Source organism: Corvus kubaryi, unplaced genomic scaffold, assembly GCF_017639235.1.
Source record: "Corvus kubaryi isolate FWS band 111438036 unplaced genomic scaffold, C.kubaryi_AGA036_p1.0 37398, whole genome shotgun sequence".
NCBI classification, from domain to species: domain Eukaryota; kingdom Metazoa; phylum Chordata; class Aves; order Passeriformes; family Corvidae; genus Corvus; species Corvus kubaryi.
Window position 1 is genome coordinate 5,247,418 of NW_024581137.1, and position 18,024 is coordinate 5,265,441.

At 39.9% G+C, this 18,024-nt stretch overlaps 2 protein-coding genes across 5 annotated transcripts in view; one reads left to right on the top strand and one right to left on the bottom strand.

Annotated features, from left to right (window-relative positions):
- YAE1 (YAE1 maturation factor of ABCE1) overlaps window positions 1-11,202 on the top strand; it is a 25,790-nt gene extending 14,588 nt beyond the window's left edge. The window contains exons 6-7 of one of the 3 annotated variants that reach the window (XR_006018505.1): window positions 9,536-9,669; window positions 11,048-11,202. Coding sequence is in view for 2 of the 3 variants with exons in the window: in XM_042042989.1 (XP_041898923.1) it covers window positions 1,524-1,575 (52 nt within the window). In the remaining variant the exon portion in view is untranslated. Of the gene's footprint in view, window positions 1-1,523; window positions 4,934-9,535; window positions 9,670-11,047 lie in introns of those variants that run through there. The other 2 variants (XM_042042989.1, XM_042042990.1) reach the window with 2 other exon arrangements.
- LOC121671394 (mediator of RNA polymerase II transcription subunit 1-like) overlaps window positions 1-17,750 on the bottom strand; it is a 26,319-nt gene extending 8,569 nt beyond the window's left edge. Inside the window, exons 1-6 of one of the 2 annotated variants that reach the window (XM_042042985.1) lie at window positions 17,519-17,750; window positions 4,903-5,006; window positions 3,686-3,770; window positions 3,276-3,330; window positions 2,723-2,855; window positions 1,598-1,626 (exon numbers count right to left, since the gene is read on the bottom strand). In XM_042042985.1, coding sequence (XP_041898919.1) covers window positions 1,598-1,626; window positions 2,723-2,855; window positions 3,276-3,330; window positions 3,686-3,770; window positions 4,903-5,006; window positions 17,519-17,585 — 473 coding nt within the window. In that variant the 5' untranslated portion in view covers window positions 17,586-17,750. The remainder of the gene's footprint in view (window positions 1-1,597; window positions 1,627-2,722; window positions 2,856-3,275; window positions 3,331-3,685; window positions 3,771-4,902; window positions 5,007-17,518) is intronic. The other variant, XM_042042986.1, reaches the window with a different exon arrangement.
- Window positions 17,751-18,024: the final 274 nt, after the last annotated feature.

The following is an 18,024-nucleotide window of genomic DNA, read 5'->3' on the forward strand; positions in this document are numbered from 1 at the left end:
CACCAGGTATTTACTCACCTGCTTAAGTAGATGTTACATGAGGTTTACAAGTCTTACTAGACTCTGTGGTGCTGCAGTCACACAGACAAGACCTTCCTTCCCTTCCTATGCAGATGTGGCTGCAATGTGGATCAGCAGAGACAAAATAAGCCTGCCTGGACTTTGACATTGGGACAAACCCTTTCAAAACTGGAATGTAAACAAGTCACTCAGCTCTCCACTGTCTCTTTCCCGCTAGACTAGTGGGGAAGCGGGGAAAAAGGAGGGAAGCAGGCATGCATGGTGCAGAAACAGACACAGCACCAGCCTATGCATTAGCTGGCTGGTTCATTTTGATTTTATAGTTACTTTGAGACTCATGGGAAACATTACACATATAACAAACTGCCTTACAACCAAATAAAATACTACACCAAGAGGTGTAGAAGGGATACTTGTGCTTTGTGACAAATCTTAACAAAACCAGAAAAGCAGAGAGGTAGCACCCACAGTACCAATGGTAACTATATGCCAATGTTCAGAGCCAAACTGCTGGCATTAACATCACTGGAAGTCAAAAATATAGGAAAATACAAGTTCAAGCTTTAAGATATAGATGTTTACACCCATAAAGCTAATATAACTTCCTTTCTGAGGAAAAAGAGGGCTGGAAAAACTGATGATGAATAATATAAAAGAGAGGTGAAACACTCAAGGTCAATGATTATTGTTTCTCTTTTTACCTTCCCTTTCTACTATTTTGCCACAGTATTTAAGTAAAAATCCAATTTCCTAAATACACTCATTATTATTAAAACCTGGAACCTTGATCATATTCACTGAAGAACTTCTAAATAGACTTTTAAAGTGATGGCCTGACCTGGAACAGCAACTATTCAGACAGAACAAAACACGGTAATAAATAAATAAATAAATAAATAGTGCCCTACTGCTACATGAGAAAATTGGGGTCACATCTCTCCCTATATATTTGCAAAGAAACTCAGGCCATGTGACACCACCTTGCTTTCACTGTTGTGAGAGAAGCCTGAAGGACATGTAGTTAAAGTATTTGCATAAGGACAGTACAAAGACTGTTTAGTATTTGATGGAAGGAGGAGAGGAAAAGTAATACCTAGTTCATATCTGTAAATCTGCCAGTTCTGAATTATCATCATCAGTCCATTACCAAAACTATGGGTCCAAGTAGTTCTATAATTCTTGCAATTAAGACAAAGGCCAGTATTACAAGGCTGTGTTTGGCAACTAGAGCCAGTGTATTGGGGATTACTCTCTACGGTTGCTCCACTGAAGCAGATGATTCAGTGGAATGACTTGAGAAATAAATAATCCTGGAGTATCTTTTCAAAATTACATTTGCTACAGTTTTAGCCTTGAATTTACAACTTGGAAGCAGGTAATAATAGTTACAACTTCCCACATATAATGGAATCCAAAAAGGTGTCAATTCTTCTGTTGTTTTCTGGATTCATATTATTTTTCCTGATTCTCTTTCCTTCTTTTTTTTTTTTTTTCCTCTTCAGTTTTTACACTGGAATGGTTCTAGCATCAGGAATTCCTTTCCATTCAAAATGAAACCCTACACATGATTCTTTACCTTAGAAGCTGCACCAAGTCATCACAAACCTACAGGAATAAGAGACAGGAGTTTCATCTTTCTTGCCATCCTTTGTGACACATGTTTTATAAGCATTTCATTAGTAATGATAAGCTTGATCCCCATTACTTTTAAGTAGCTGAATGGTTAGCATAAAAAACCCCCCAACACTCAAAAACAAGACTAACAGTGCAATAGTTAAAAAAAATATTACTATAATAATTGGAAGAACAAAGGCTCTGTGAAAGAGGATAAAATTAACCGAAATAGTTTGTTTTATAACAGTAACAATATAAAATAACAGAAATACTCTTTCCAGAAAAAAAAATTTGCATCTTGGCCAGTTTTCCTTTTGTTGGTAGTGCTAGAATTCTCTGAATATGCATTTCCATTCTAATGATATTTCCCAGCACTCACTGATCAACAGACCTGTGCTGGTTAGATGAACAATTTGAAATTCCAGGGTTGACTTCAGCTAAAAATAATGGACAAAATTAACTCCAAGGTAATGTAGTAATTTGGATACTTACTGATAAAAAACAGAGTTTATATTCCCCAACCCCCCACAACAGCTTGTTGTTATATCTTTGATCTGAAGGATTGTTTGTAACCCTGTAACAACTGCAGAACATGATATGTGAACTTCAGGGTGATATTGTGTAAATAATTTAATATAAATTTTGCTAGAAAAACATCCCCACTAGTAGAAATACATATACTCCTAAAGAAGTCAGAAGAAAAAACAGAATAGCTCCAAGACATCCATTGAGAATATATATTGCACTACACCTTGGTAGGAAAATATTTTAAGCCCCTGTTATTTACTATATACTGGTAACATTGAAGTATGAAAATAAAAAATATTTATGCATGATACCACAACATACTTGGAAGGTGGGCCTGTCAGCTGACTTTTACTGTAATACTTAGCACTAGAGTATTTAGTATCTGTAACTGAGTTGTAAGTTTAGGTGAGAGATTCAGATGCCTAAAGAGGTAGCTAGTGTCATGCACAGGCTTGCAAGTGTGACAAGACCAAAAGGAAGTCAAATCCTTTCTGACATGGCAGCTGGAAGCCAGGTGGGAGACCGCAGGGTGGTGAGAGACAGAGAAAAATAATTTTACCACAGGAGCTTCTTCAAAGTGAGCCAACTTTACATCCATCACATCTCCATCTTTCTCCAGCTGAATTTCTACATAAAACATCATTGATGTTATGTAGCAGGCAGTCCCACTGGGGCTAACATGAACAGTAAGTCTGAGGAGAAAAAGGAAAAAAAAAAGAAGCTTGTATATATAAAAATCCTGTCACTTAAGAAAGGAAATGAGTATAGTTCACTTGGTCGTGGGAAGAGACACCAGGGATGCTTCAAAAATAACTCTTCCTTGGCTCAGATTCTGAAAACTATCCAACTGGGCATGTATTTGTGCTCTGCTCTTTGCATTATCATGCTGGTCTGCTTGAAACTATTAACCTCAGCCTACAGCTTTGGGATGTAGGCATTTATGCCCTCTCTTTACCCAACAACCTCCTCCACAAAGGGCTAATCAAAATAGGCAAATACACTCCATTAGAACACTGAGCTAAAAAATAACATTCTTGACAAGCCATCCAGGTATTCCTCTCTGGACTTGAGGCCATGCTTGCTCATTTGCATTTATACATAAACAAACTTACCCTTTTTGTCTGGATAAAAGTTCCAGTGTGTCCATCACAGAAAACATGGATTTAGCTGCAAAAACCAGAAATGCAATTTAATGAAACTGCAATGATCAAGAAGTAGAACCAGTATTATCTTGCTTTAAAGGATATGATTTACGTAATGAGAAAATAGTATCTCTTGAATGACTTGTTATTAATGACAACTATTAGTCTATGATTAATAAGTGCTGTTCTGGGTAGAGAATATTCTCAGGCTCTAAGAACAGCTATAGCCTGAAGGCTTAGCCCAAAGACAAGTCGCAAGTCTCTTGTCCACCTCGGTGTTTGTACATTTGACCTCTTTGTGAAGAACATCAATAGAGAAGGATTGGTAGATTCCACAGAATATTAAAAAATATACTTTCAGTTATCCAACAGATCATTACCATTTAATGTCTTCTCTATCTTCTCCATGCAAGAAAGCAATGGACCATCTGGAGCATTACTGACAGGCCTCCGAAGTGGGTTATCCTAGCACATTTGTGAAAACAAGAGACAAAACAAGAGAGAAGGATTCCTTAAATTACTAGCTAAGAGACACAGCACACAGGTGCCCTGTACAACAAAACACTGGCTATTTGTTTTTCTCAAACACAGAGGTCACCTACGATTGGAGCTATCTCTGAAATGGCAGCACTGAATGGATTTGTGAAGATGCTGTTGTGCAGTAATTACATACCAGATGCCTTTGAAGCAAGGAGCAGCTTTCCATTCCCTTTCCTTTTGAGCTGATCACTAAATGTGTCAGCTAATTTCACTGTGCAGCTAGAGATAAGCTAAGAAAATACTTGTGTTTTTATTTTAGAAAAAGTCTGCCTGAGCAAATAGATCAGTAAGTGCCACAGGAGTACTTTGTTAGATTGGGATACAAGTTTCAGCTGAAGATGTTCACTTCAGTAGCAAGCCAACTCTCCCAGTTTCTCTTCAAGCTCTTCTCTGAAAACTTCTCATACTTCACACTTCAATTAATAAAGAACACTTACTGCTGAAGAGTTTTCACTTTGTTCAAATTCAGGACATTGTTTTCAAAGTAAGGCTTCAGTTAGGCATTAATAAAACGAAGCATGAAAACAAATGGGAATTTTTATACTGAGCTCACAGCAGTTGTGCTAATCTACTCTTTACAAAGATGATTGTTAAATTAGCTACTGGAAGGGCAGGAAGCATGGTATATCACAGCAGCAGAAAGTCTAGATAGCAGATTTCAGTTTCTAAAAAACAGTGTTTTCACCCAGTCCTATAGGCAATAAGTTGTCTTTACATATCATGAATATGGTAACGATAATGAATGGAAGGTAACCTAAACTAGTAGACAATCAGTACTAACTCCTGAATAGTTAAAATAATGCATGAAACAACTCCTAAAGTGTTAAAATTAGGCAGGAAATTTCTAAAATATATTGTCCTAAGAAAAATGGGGAGCCAGGCTACACTAGGCACCAAGTTTTGCTTGGGGTTATCTTTTGTTTGGTTTTGGATTGCATAGGGGTTTTTGTTTGGTTGGTTTCGCTTGTTGTTTTTGAAAGTCAAACAATTTTTTAACTATCTTGGAAACATACTCTTATACTACATATCCTTCTCTCACCTAACCCGTGATTCTTACCATGCAAAAATAAACAAGTTTCAGAGTTTCAGTCCATGGCCTTTGTTGGTATTTTAAACGTAACTGTTCCATTAAAGCATTTGTAGAAATAGCTGTCACAACACCTGAAAAACATGTCAAAATGTTCTAAATATAATGGCAGGTATTTACACTGGCAACGAGAAATGTTGGAAGAAGACAAATGTAAAACTTTGCTTAGGTCATAGATGTTATGCTTCAAAGAAGGAAGTAATAAAAAAATGTTTTACTTGAATTTTGCACATACAGACATCTAATTTTTGTAAGATTTGGACAGAAAAAGGGTAGGGGGAGATTTTTATAGGCAAGTATTCTCAATATTAAATACAGATATGCAGCCCGATCTTCAGTTTGTTAAACAATTAGGCTTTCTTTACCAATGCACAATTTCATATGTGTATTCTTAATAAATACCAAGGCTTTGCTATGGACTTAAGATATCCAGATACACCCACCCAGAGCTCATTAAAGTTCACTTTAGTTAGAGATAAAAAATTAGAGATCAATTTTTATGATGAGGGTGTTGAGACATTGGAACAAGTTGCTCAAAGAAGTGGTAGATGCCCCATCCCTACAAACATTCAAGGTCACGTTGGACAGGGCTCTGAACAACCTGATCTAGTTGAAGATGTCCCTGCTTATTGCAAGAAGGTTGGAGTAGATGGTCTTTAAGGATCCCTTCCAACCCAAACTATCCTGTGATTTTGCAGAGGATAATCTCAGTGCAGGGGTTTTTTGGTTTTTTGGTCATTGGGATGGCAAGGAATGAGAATGAGGCTGGGACAAGGAATACATTCAGTTCATCATCTGTCTCCTTATAAATATTCTTTCTGGCCTTACACAGAATACAGATGTACAAAGAAAGTTTTTTGCTGACATGTGATACTTCCATCATCATTACTTCCATCAGGAAAAAAACAGGAGTGAATTTCCTAATACATCAGTCTGAGATGGGTAGGAAGACTCCAAAGTTATTAATGAGAAGAAATTGAGTCCCACAACATGCCACCCACTTTGCTCTGCCCCAGAAGCAGAAGAAATATTACAAAGGGCTTCTTTGACTTAGTGGGCACAACAGCCACAGAGATGTGTCCCCTTTGAGCCAGAGGCACTGCATGGGGAAAGAGAGATGGACTAGGAGAGGGACATCTATACCCTTTGCATACACCCAGGAGGTATAGTGAGTAGGAGCTGGCAGCAACTTCCTCCTGCAGGGAGGATGACAGAGCAGCAACCACAGTCCCCTATAGATCAGGCCACTTCAGCCAGCTGGAGGAAGGGGAAGCAGTGGACCCCAACCAGCTCTTGCAAGCACACTTGCTGGGAACATGCCCCGACTCACCCATGCCTTCATGCTGATAGAAGGACTGCAACCCACCCTGTATCTCCATTCACACTGCAAGAAACCAAGGCTCCTTTTGTAGCACCTGCAACACAGCACCCATATGTGCTGTGCAAGGCAGAAGTCTTGCTCCTTCAAAAAACTGGTCCCCAGGGGTTAGTATTTGAACTTGAGGCACAGCAACATCATCTCTGCTACTCTTTCCAAGGGGTACCCTGTTGGCCATGTTCTTCCACATCTAAGTCCTAAGGAGAAGGCATAATGTCTATCCCTATCTTTTCAAATGGTGTAGTATTCTGAGACTGAATTTAACTGGGGGACAAAGGCAGCGGGAAGTATGATAGCAACAATCACTCAACAAAACAGGAAAGCACTCCAAAAGGGACTTTTTAGTGGTGCTTTTTAGTGTAGGGAATTAAAAAAAAGGTATCTATAATGTTTGCATTGTATATGTGCATCCTTTTGTGGCCACCTTAGGTTGCAGTCTGCTTGTACATAGGAATCAGTGCACAATGGCAGTGTGAGGTTCAAGGGTTAATCCTGAACCTTTGTACAGGCACTAGCTCAAAATGTGGTTACTGGGGAATGTCAAGGTCTACAGCAAGAAGAGCACATCTCCTACATAAACCCTGGGTGGCACTGTTTCAGGACACCTTACAGCAAACTTTCTGCTTTCAGCTGTTATCTGTCATGCTGTAGTACCTGAAAGTCTCATAGCATATAAAATAGATTATTTTTGACTTGTTTGTAGAAACCTGAGTAGAAACTAAATAGTTCATTGGCCTCACTAAGATTACAGAAAAAAACTAAGCATGGGCTTAGGAATCCCAGGAGAAGTGTATGTCAAGCATACTAGTTAGAGAAAGCCACTGCAGCTGAATGAGTTAAATATATTTGCATTTCAGTTTTTACAAAGGAGGTGAACTGTGATTTCAAAAGTAAATTGATGATGTAATTCAAGACTTGTGGCAGATCACATTTCTGTAAAATTATTAGTTTGGTGTATGTTATTAAATATTAATTTGCTTTTTAACCTGACATTAGCAGCGACCATAGCTATAATCATGAGCTTTACCTGTGAATTGGTGCATGAATTTAAAACATGTTTTCAGCATTTCTGGGGATCATTTTAGCTTAGGTTTGTTTTAATAATCTATCAAAATGTTTTCTGCTGAGCAAGAACATGTACTATGGCCCATGTAAAATAGGTTGCCTCAGGCCAGATCATAGGAACGGGTATGTGCAAATATGACGTACCACAGCTTGGTAGTGCTTAGTATTTTTGTGGCATTTTTCATAAATGTTTGTGCAGAGCTCTTTGGAGTCTCTGTGATCTTGATACTAACTCCAGTGGTTTGATCATGTCCTGAATAAGCAGAAAAGTAAATTATTTGCTGACTGTCTTGAAGAGAACACTTCCAAAACAATGGAAGAAAACATGCCACAGCGTACCTTGTCTGCATAATAGCTGTTCTGCAAATAAACAGAGGACTTCAAGTTTAATTAGTCACAGTACAGTATGGCTGATAAGCCTAAAATACAAAAAAATTTAAAAAGCCTTTTTCATTGTGCTCAAACATATGTATTTAGGTAAATGAATTTGCATCATTTTTCCAGGATAGAGACTATGCCAAATTTTCATAACAACACAAATATTTCAAGACAATTATTAGCCTTCACTTAAAATTGCAGGATTGGCAAAAATCACATATAAGAAACAGAAGCTTAAGCATTATCAGAAAGTTCCTCAGAATAAGGTGCTGTTCCACTATTCAGAACTGTTGTATCAAATTACTGCACTCAAGAGATGAGTTAAGAGTAATGAATAATTAAAAATGTTCTAATTATAGCTTCTCAGGCATATTAAATACACAAATGTTTAACTGGGTCAGTTCATGGGGAAAAAAAAAACCAAAACAACAAAACAACTGGACATGCATTATCATGAGTATAGAAAATAATCAGAATTAACGCATGAATCCTGCATGCCCATCCGCTCTGGATTAATCTCTTTGACTGTTCACCAAAAACTGCTGCTGAAAGAATCCTTCATGTGCCCAGTTACTAAATAAGTTGTCCCCAGAGTAAATCCTCTTTGGCTCTCAAATAATTGCAGGTTATCTTATTCCCTTTTAAAGGGCATGCTTCTTAAGGCACCTTTTGAGAAATTATTACTACTTGGTTTATTTTTGTCATGGTTGTCTGCATCTTGCTAAATTCCTGACTCTGTAATATGCTTCACAATGCATGGCCTGGGCACATGGTGTTTCATATGAAAATAACATTTTGTAATTTCATAGTTCTAACATTTCTGATGATTTTTCCATTTCATTGAATGGTAATTTGTTTTTCTGAGAAAGAGTCTATTGGGGAAGATGAAACAGGAAAGCCTTATAAATATGATTGCCTGACAAAAGATTTTGGGAATATGAAAACTATAAGCGACATCGAAATGAAAGCCACTTTTGAAATACCAAGTCTTAGTTACTGAACAACTAGAAAACAATGGTATGGCCGACTGAAGGTAATCCCCTCTTGATTGAACAATACCCTCTGCTTGCAGGCAGGTCCAAGGGTCAGAGCAGACCCTACTAGCTCAGCAGAAGGGGTCCAAAGAGTAGTTTTTAGAAGTTAAGATGTAACACTCTATGGTAATATAAGAACTCTTATAGGCTGTATGTAAATGCTATAGGATTTGTATCTTGTATTAGATTGGTTAGTGACAATTAGAATATTCAGTACAGAAGATGATTTATTGTATTGTAACCAGGACTTCACACACTCTTACTACACTCTCTCTCACAGACACTCTTATTCCTCTCTCTCTCTCTCTCTCTTTCTTTACTTACCCGCTTGCTCTCTTGGGCGTGCTCCAAGCTGCGTCTGGCAGCTCTAAGCAGTGCCCCTGTACCCACGCCCTTTGCAATAAACCGCATGTTCCAAGATCTGACTTCAGAGATCTCTCGTCTCCGTCCGTCCCAACCGTCCGACCCACCCAAAGCTCCCGCAAGAGTCAACATATTTCTCATTCATATTATTGCATGAATTCAATTATTTTTTTCAGTAAAGATACTCTAGATTTATTATAGAACATAAGAAACCTTGGCTTACTGTTGATACATTTTAGTGACAGCATTTCAGAAAATATTCCAGGTATTTCATGATCAGTGCAACATTGGTAGGTTTTTTTTGTTTCTGGTTTCTTTTGGCATACTGAGGGTTGCTTTTTTTCTATTAATCCTATATCTAGTCTTGATTCTTTTTCATCTACAGAATAAAATCAAAATAAATCACCAGCAATATATCTTTACTGGCCTGCATCCAGCACTTTATTGGAATTGCATCTTTCCAGAAGCCCTCAGCTGAACTGCTGACCAGAGAAAACAGTGGCTACATAACAGCCCACAGTAAGTCTAAATACAGAATTGGGGCCTGGGGCAGTCTCTGAAAACCAGTGGTTCCAGCTAGAACTGCAGGATGTGTAAGAGATGTTGCTGTAAATATGAGGTCAGAGCTAAAAGTGTGTTCTTTCACAAAGTGCCATGGGATTTTAGAGTGATCAGCAGTGACAGAACTATAAAATGGGCACATAACTGGAACATGAATTGATGTTCACAAAAAATGATGAGCATTCAAACAATTCCTTTATCTATCCTAGGTGCTCTTCCATCTAAGGCAGAATAAACCCAGTGCTGCTTAACTTTTATCACCTATAGCTTAGTCTGATAGGGTCTATAGTTTATGGCTTTACAACCCATAAAAACTACAGTATGCTTTGTTATCTTTCCTTCAGTCTCTACATCATGTCCACAGTTACAGAGTGTGAATATTTAGCTCCTGAGAGTAACATCAGAATGTTGATGGGTGCATTTTATTTCACTACAGCCATATAGACTGAGCCAGTTTTACTTCACTACTTACTGAATAGCACTTCTGGCACTTAGTCTGAGACACTTAGCATTGGCAGGCTTTGACTATTTCCTCCTCCTTCACTGAAAGTGATTAAGATCCTTCAAAGCCAAAGGCTGTATAGACAAACATCAGAAAAATAGGTTCATAGCAAATGACCATGGATGTAGAAACACATTGACACAGACAGGGCATATCTTTTCCTCATAGTCAAGATATGACTAACATTTGATTTCTGCTTGACATTAGCAATATAATCTCCAAGTAGTTCTTGTCTAAATATTTTCCCAAAGGCCCTGGATCCATGTGACCACAATTTAAATAACCTCATGAACAAACATGTGAGGGCTGCCTTCACGTGTGTGCATTTTCTCTTTAGACAGTTTCATAGGACACCATGATTGCTATTCATAACTGAACATTTGTTTCTTTTTCTACATCTCTTATCTTCCTAAGAGTCTTCTGATCATTTTTGTAACTAAAATCAGGTGTTGCACCATCCTTCATGTTCTTCACTGACATCAGTCAGCATGAAATCAATGGAACCCATCACTTGAGAGCTGCCACAGCTCTCCTTCAAGAGAGAGATAAAGTGAATGTAGCTGACACATAATCTGCACAACAGGGCAAAATTATGCTGAAGGTCTACATTGAAAATGTTACTGGTAGAAGATGGGGGGTGGAGGAAGAGGGAGGGAGAAAGGGGAGCTAAGAATTAGTTGAGGAGCTGAAAATAATGATAAGCACTGAGGAGATCACTGTTGTAGCGAAGAGGTGTAATACAGAAAGAGAATAATTGTGCTTAAAGCAGCTCTCCACCAGTATGTCTCAAAGCTAACCACACAGGAGCCAGCTTTAATTATCTTGTTTTTCCAGACTGGGATGCAGAGAGATGGGGAGAGAAAGTGACTCCTGAAAGGCTGGCCACAGAACTAGGAACCAGACTGCAATTTACCTGACTCTACTCTAGCACATCCCCATTAGAAGTAAGAATGAAACCAGCAATGAAAGAAAGAGGTGGAGAAAGTGACTAGAAAATCACAAGAAAAAGACATGGAAAAAAATGCGATGTAAGTATGAAACCGTATCAAATATGAAAAACAGAAGTAACAGAAAAAGAAGAACATGAAGAGCAGAAAATACATAAAAAGGAAAAGATTCAATAATTACATAGACAACACTAAAATTTGAAAATGATACAAAATTTTGTGTTATTTTAATAACAGAAAAATGAGATGAGTTTAGGTCTACTTGGAGCTATTTTAAACCAGTATTGGTTTGGAGATGATTGTTCAGCTTAAGTGTTCTGGCTGAATATATATCAGGATATGGATTATATAACATGCAGAATAAAAAAAGAAACAGCACTCAGTGGCAAGTACTGATTTCAATAAAATAGCATGTGGAAAGGACACATTTTTCAGGAAAGGCAGTACCAAAGCTCAATCCCAACAAATGCCAGTTAAAGATATTACACCAGTGCCATGCAGATAGGTACTGCACATAAAGTACACATTTTACATCACTCTATGTTGGTTAAACAATTTGACACTGCTTTTCATATCTTATGTTTTAAAACTGAAGCTAATTTAACAATGAAGACTTGTTATAAATATATGCAATACACATTCAATTATACATTTTAATGCTTTTATATTTTTAGACACTTGGTAATTCCTTAATTCTGTTCTTAAAAATTTTTAAATGTTCTTAAATCTTTTTGTCCATTCTTATATATTATGAACCAACTTCGCTGTAACCCTCAACTTTCAGATTTTCAGGTTCCTAGTCACCTACTAGAATGATATAATTTGTCCTATTGAATGACAAGATGAATGACTGCAAACTCATCATTACTCATGAATTCCTTGTTATTCAAGTCACTTAACCTTACTTTCTTTATAGGGATGATGCATTTGGGGATGAATCTCTTCAAACTGGTAAGAAAGCTGTAAGTGTTAAGAACCATGACTAGCTCAGATGGAATACTGAGAATATTGTCATTTGGACAGCTAAAAGAGCTAAGGAAATTCAAGTATCTCATTACCCAACATCTTATTACAGTCATCCCACTACGGGTTTTTTAGAGTGTATGTGTTTGTTTGCAAGTGTAGGGATACATAGGTGACAGGTTTGCAGGCAGTCACAAATGATGTGAAGCTTCTGGGAAGCTGACAGATTAAGATGTCCTTGCACTGAACAAGAGTAGAAGGAACAACTGTCCACACAACCTTTGTGTGTGTTTGTTGATTTGTAGCGTTCAGAATCTGTACTGAATTGCATATTTATTTATCTGTGCACGTCACAAAAACATTCCCCAGGTTGTATGTGCTGAAAAAGCATAGAGAAAGAAAGACTGTGCCTACAGAGCTTAACCTCTAATTGTAAAAGGGAGATAAAAGCTGGGATGGGAAATGGAGGGACTGGCCAAGATCAGAGCAAATTAGTGACACTGTGAGGTTATTATGTAGTTCAACCCCAGCTGGCAACTAAGTACCTTGCAGCCCCTCACTTACTCCCTTGCAGTAGGGTGGCGGGGAGGGGGGGAGAACCAGAAGGTGAAAAGGCTCAAGGGTTGAGATAAAGACAGTTTAATAGGGAAAGCAAGAGCCACGCGTGCAAGCAAAGGAAAACAAGGAATTAATTCACCACTTCCCATGGGCAGGCAGGTGTTCAGCCACCTCCAGAACAGCAGAGCTCCACCATGTGTTACTTGGGAAGAAAAACGCCATCACTCCAAATGTCCCCACTCTTCCTTTTGCTTCTCCCACTTTTTATTGCTGAGCATGACACCGTATGGTATGGGTCATACAGCACACCCCTTTGGTCGGTTGTGGCCAGCTGTCCCAGCTGTGTCCTCTCCCAACTTCTTGTGCACCCCCAGTCTCCTCCCTGGTGAGGCAGTGTGAGAAGAGAAAAGGCCTTGAGGCTGTACAAGCGCTGCTCAGCAATAACTAAAACATTCCTGTGTTATCAACAGTGTTTCCAGCATAAATCCCAAGCATAGCCCCACACTATCTATTGTGAAGAAAATCAACTCTACCCCAGCCAATACCAGCACAGAGTAGAACTAAGATTACATGAATTCCAATCCAGTTGTCTGTCACCTAAGGCCTGGAGTTGTACTGCCTAACAGCAGGCACCAAAATAAGCTTTGTCACATCAGATTTTCCTGCTAGTTTTCAGAGAGAAACAGGCACACTTAGAAGGAGATCTGACCACCCCCCACGAGTAGATACATCACTGTCTCAAGGCAGCCATCACTCTTGGTTGTGTGAAGTGGGAGCTACATCCCAAGTCTGCTCTTGGGCATGCCAGTTATTTATCTCAAGAGTAGGATGTCCTTAAAACCTTACTATCCCTTACACAAAAGCACAGAAAAGCACACAAAGTTAAACTTGAGGAGTAGGAGTATGTTAATAATTAGCCAAGTAATTCTTCATTGTTACTTAGGTTTTCTCACAACTGGTACAAACTGAAGGTGGATAAAAGCTTCTGGCTCTTTCCTTTCATTGGGGGGTGATTCTCCTCAGAATACATGTGAATTTGGGCAGGGTAATTTCTTTTCAACTGTCCTGCTACTTAGGAACTCTATTAAATCACAAATACATTTTATGCATCCTTATGCATTGGTAATAAAATGTTGTCTAAAGAGTTTTAATACAGTTGTGCCACCAGCCTAAAAGAGAAGAAATTAACCATAATACCATGAAATCCTACTTCCATGTATCGGTTTCAGTTCAGCAATACTTCACAACACAAAGGCCCACACACCCACAGACCCAGCAGACAGCAGGGTAATCAATTCTGGGCTGAAATAGGAGGGTGCCCTCAAGAACCAGTAAGTGGTTTTGTTCCTCGTCTCTTTTGTCCCTTCGAAAAATTAAGTCTCTCTCACCCTGAAAGATTTATTGAGCACTTAAAGGAAGAATGGATGTTTTATGCATGATGAGATGGTTTTCCAAAGAATGTGGTTCATTTATTCATGTCAACAGAAATCTAAGATAAAATTACAGTGTTAAATTATGCATACTTTAAATATAAATTGTGTGCTACTAAATGTGTGCTAAAGTAGAGAGAACAAGTATTTTTTGTTCTGTGGGAATGAAAGTTGCACATCAATGTTTTTCCCAAAGATTCGGACATGTTTTGTCTGACATGTCCACTGTATCTTTAGCTTTTTAAAATAAATGAAATCTTTGTCAGTTGATTTCTTAGTTGTATTAAGGTACATAATGCAAGTACTACTAGCACACAATTAATTACATCTCTGCTTCATTATTCTACATAATTTTTCCCTTGAAGTATTTTATGTGCAGAGCTGTACTGGCACATATGTTAATACATAACAAAGGACATTCATTACCTACACCCTTTGTAACCGCATTGCAAATGTCTACTACACTGCCTGTATGGTTTTAGGTACCTGTTGTAGCATTTAAACACCAGAGAGCAATTCAAACCTCTTGCTGCCTTGGGCTGTGAACCCTAAGTTTTTATACAGTCAATGGAGTGAAGTAGTTGCTCTCCTCTGACCAGGTGTGCTCTCACACTGAGGAGACAGAATCATGCCCTAAAATATTCCAGGTAATCCAGAGATGCTCTCACTATGGTCACATGTTAGCAATTGAATAGGAATTATTAATGTAGTGCATTTTCATGGAAATACTTCTTTTAGTTTTGGGTTAAAGAGTTCATTTTTTTTCCACTAGGTTTAGGTAAGGTGCCAGGGGACACATCCAAGATAAAAATGAAGGGTATACTGGTTTTAATTGCATTATAACATGCAGTTTGGACCACGAAACAAAAATTCAAAATAATTTTTTTTTTGTCTTAAGATAGCGCTAAAGAGAGATCAAAAGGACAAAGATCACGTTCATTAACAAGCAGCATGGTGCAAAATGGGGATGAAGCCCCTCCCACTGTAAGTGAAGAGCAGGTTCAAGACCATCTGATGAAACTGAATGGCCACAAGTCCATGGGGCCTGATGAGATGCATCCCAGCGTCCTGAGGGAACTGACTGATGTTGTTGCCAAGCTACTCTACACCGTATTTGGAAAGCCCTGGCAGTCAGGTGAAGTCCTCAGTGACTGGAAAAAGGGAAACATCATTCCTATTTTTAAAAAGGGGAGAAAGGAAGACCTAGGGAACTACATACCAGAGATCCACAGAACTACATACCAGAGACCTTCCCTTGCCTGGGAAGACTGTGGAGCAGATACTCATGGAAACAATGTTAAGCCCATATAAGAGGATGAGATGATCCAAGACAGCCAGCATGGCTTCACTAAGGGCATATCATGCCTGACCAATCTGGTGGCCTTCCACGATGGAGTGACAGCAACAGTTGACAAGGGAAGACTAGGAAGTTGACAGATGTCAACTACCTAGACTTCTGTAAGTCCTTCGGTAAGGCAGTCCCACATGACATCCTTATCTCCAAATTGAAAAGACATGGATTTGATGGATGGACTATTCAGTGGATAAGGAATTGGCTGGATGGATGCAGCCAGAGTTGTGGTCAGTGCTCTTATGTCCAGGTGGAGGCTGGTGACAAGTTGTGTCCCTCAGGGGTCCATCTTGGTACCAGGGCTGTTTAATACCTTTATCAATGACACATCAGTGGGATCGAGTGCACCTTCAACAAGTTTGCAGATCCATGAAGCTGAGTGGTGCAGTTGGCACAACAGAAGGAAGAGATCCTATCCAGGGGGACATGGACAAACTTGAGAAGTGGGCCCATAGGAACCTCAAGTTCAATAAATCCAGGTGCAAAGTGCTGCACCTGGGTTGGAGCAATGCCAGACATGAGTCCAGACTGGGAAAAGAACTTGCTGAGAGCAACTGTGCTGAGAAGGACTTGGACAGTTCACTTGCAGCCCAGAAGGCCAATGGTATCCTGGGCATTATCAAAAGAGGGGTGTCGAGCAAATCAAGGTAGGTGATTGTCCCCCTCTACTCTGCCCTCATGAGACCCCATGTGAAGTGCTGTGTCCTTAGCATAAGAAAGACGTGCACCTGTTAGAGAGAGCCCAGAAGAGGCCACAAAAATGGTCAGAAGACTGAAGCATCTCTCCCACAAAGACAGGCTGAGAGAGCTCAGGTTGTTCAGCCTGGAGAAGAGAAGGTTCTGGCAAGAGCTCATTGAGGCCTTGCAGTACCTAAAGGGTAAAAAGAGCAATGTCTTATATGGGCAGATTAGGGACAGGACAAGGGGAAAATGGTTATAAACTAAAAAATTAGATTTAGATTAGATCTTAGGAAGAAATTCTTTATTTTGAAGGTGGTGAGGCACTGGAACAGGTTGCCTAGAGATGTTGTGGATGCCCCATCCCTGGAAGTGTTCAAGGCCAGGTTGGATGGGGCTCTTAGCAACCTGGTCTAGTGGGTGTCATCCTTGCCCATGACAGGGGGGTTGGAACTAGACAGTCTTTAAGGTCTCTTCCAACCCAAATCCCCCCCCGCACCATTTAACAGAATCCAACATTTCTTTGTGTAAATGGACGTATTTTGATATTTTAATCAGAATGAATTGCATCTGGATTGCTATCAGTTTCTCACACTCTATGGAATTTACAAAAACTAGCTCGTACTAGAATGTAAGGCCAACAAAATTAAATTTTAGAGGGATATGTATTAAACACTGGCTAAATGATGTCAAAAATGTCAAGATGTCAAAAATTTCAGAGAACAGAGCACAGAGAATAACAATGAAAATTTTAAAGTGCACCTGCTTTGCAAGCGAAGTGGAATGGCTCCATGAAGTGAACACCGATGTGAAAGTTTTTCATCTGAGGTGATGAAATCTGGAATTTGCAGACTTGGAAACTACCTTTGGCCAAGCAATATGTGGAAGAGGGGATCCTTCAAAACAATTTGTATTGTCTGTGAATGGTTACAGTGTGAAAAACAAAGATGCACACTGAGCAGTCAATTTTGATATTATGCTTAGGTTTCATTACATCACTTAGATAATGAGTTTAAATCATGTTTTGTTTGCAAAAGCTCCCCTTTATGTCCACAATGTAGCAGTAAAAGATACAGTTGTTAAGGCACTGTTGCTATTATTATTTGAATGATTGTAATTAACATGGAAACTCTCCTATCTCCCTGTTTGGCATCTATAAAATCCTCCATGCATGGAGTGGTCCATTACTATAAAAAAAAAACCCAACAAAACTCTTAAGAGTCTCACTGCTTCATGTTCCTTTCTGCCAGTGATAATTTTCCCTAAATTCAGTATATCAAATGCTTTCTCAGATTATACTTGTGGCCTAAGGAAAGCTCCACTGAAAATAATTGTGTTTATAAACCTAGCGACAGATGTCGGGAATTTATCTCCTTACCATGGCAGGACACGCCTCCTCTATTCTCCAGATGGGGGATTAGCTGGGGGAAAGGAGGGACGGACATCGAGCTACAATGTTTTCTCACCGTCTCCCTTAAGAGTTTCGCCTGAAACAAAGGAGGAGAAGAAGGAAAGGAAAGCAGGTGCCATTTGAGGCTCGGAATTACGGTGCCGTGGGACAAGCGGGACACGGCCCCACACGGGGAGGACCCGCCCGGGGAAGGCGCCGACCCCACCCTGCCCATTACCCGCCCCCGCCGCGCCCCGCCTGGCCCGGCCCCGCACGCGCGTCAGGCGGAAGCAACCGCCCCCTTCCGGGACCGGCCCCTGCCGTGCCGCCCCGCCCCGCTCAGCCTCGGCCGGCACTGCGCCGGCGCGCCTCGGCGCCTGACACCGCCCCCCGGTGACGGCACTCTGACCCCTGCGGCGGCGCTCCCCGCCCCGCCCCGCCCCGCCCCGCCCCGCGCCAGCCGGGCCCGCCCTTGTAGATCGGAAGCATCTAAG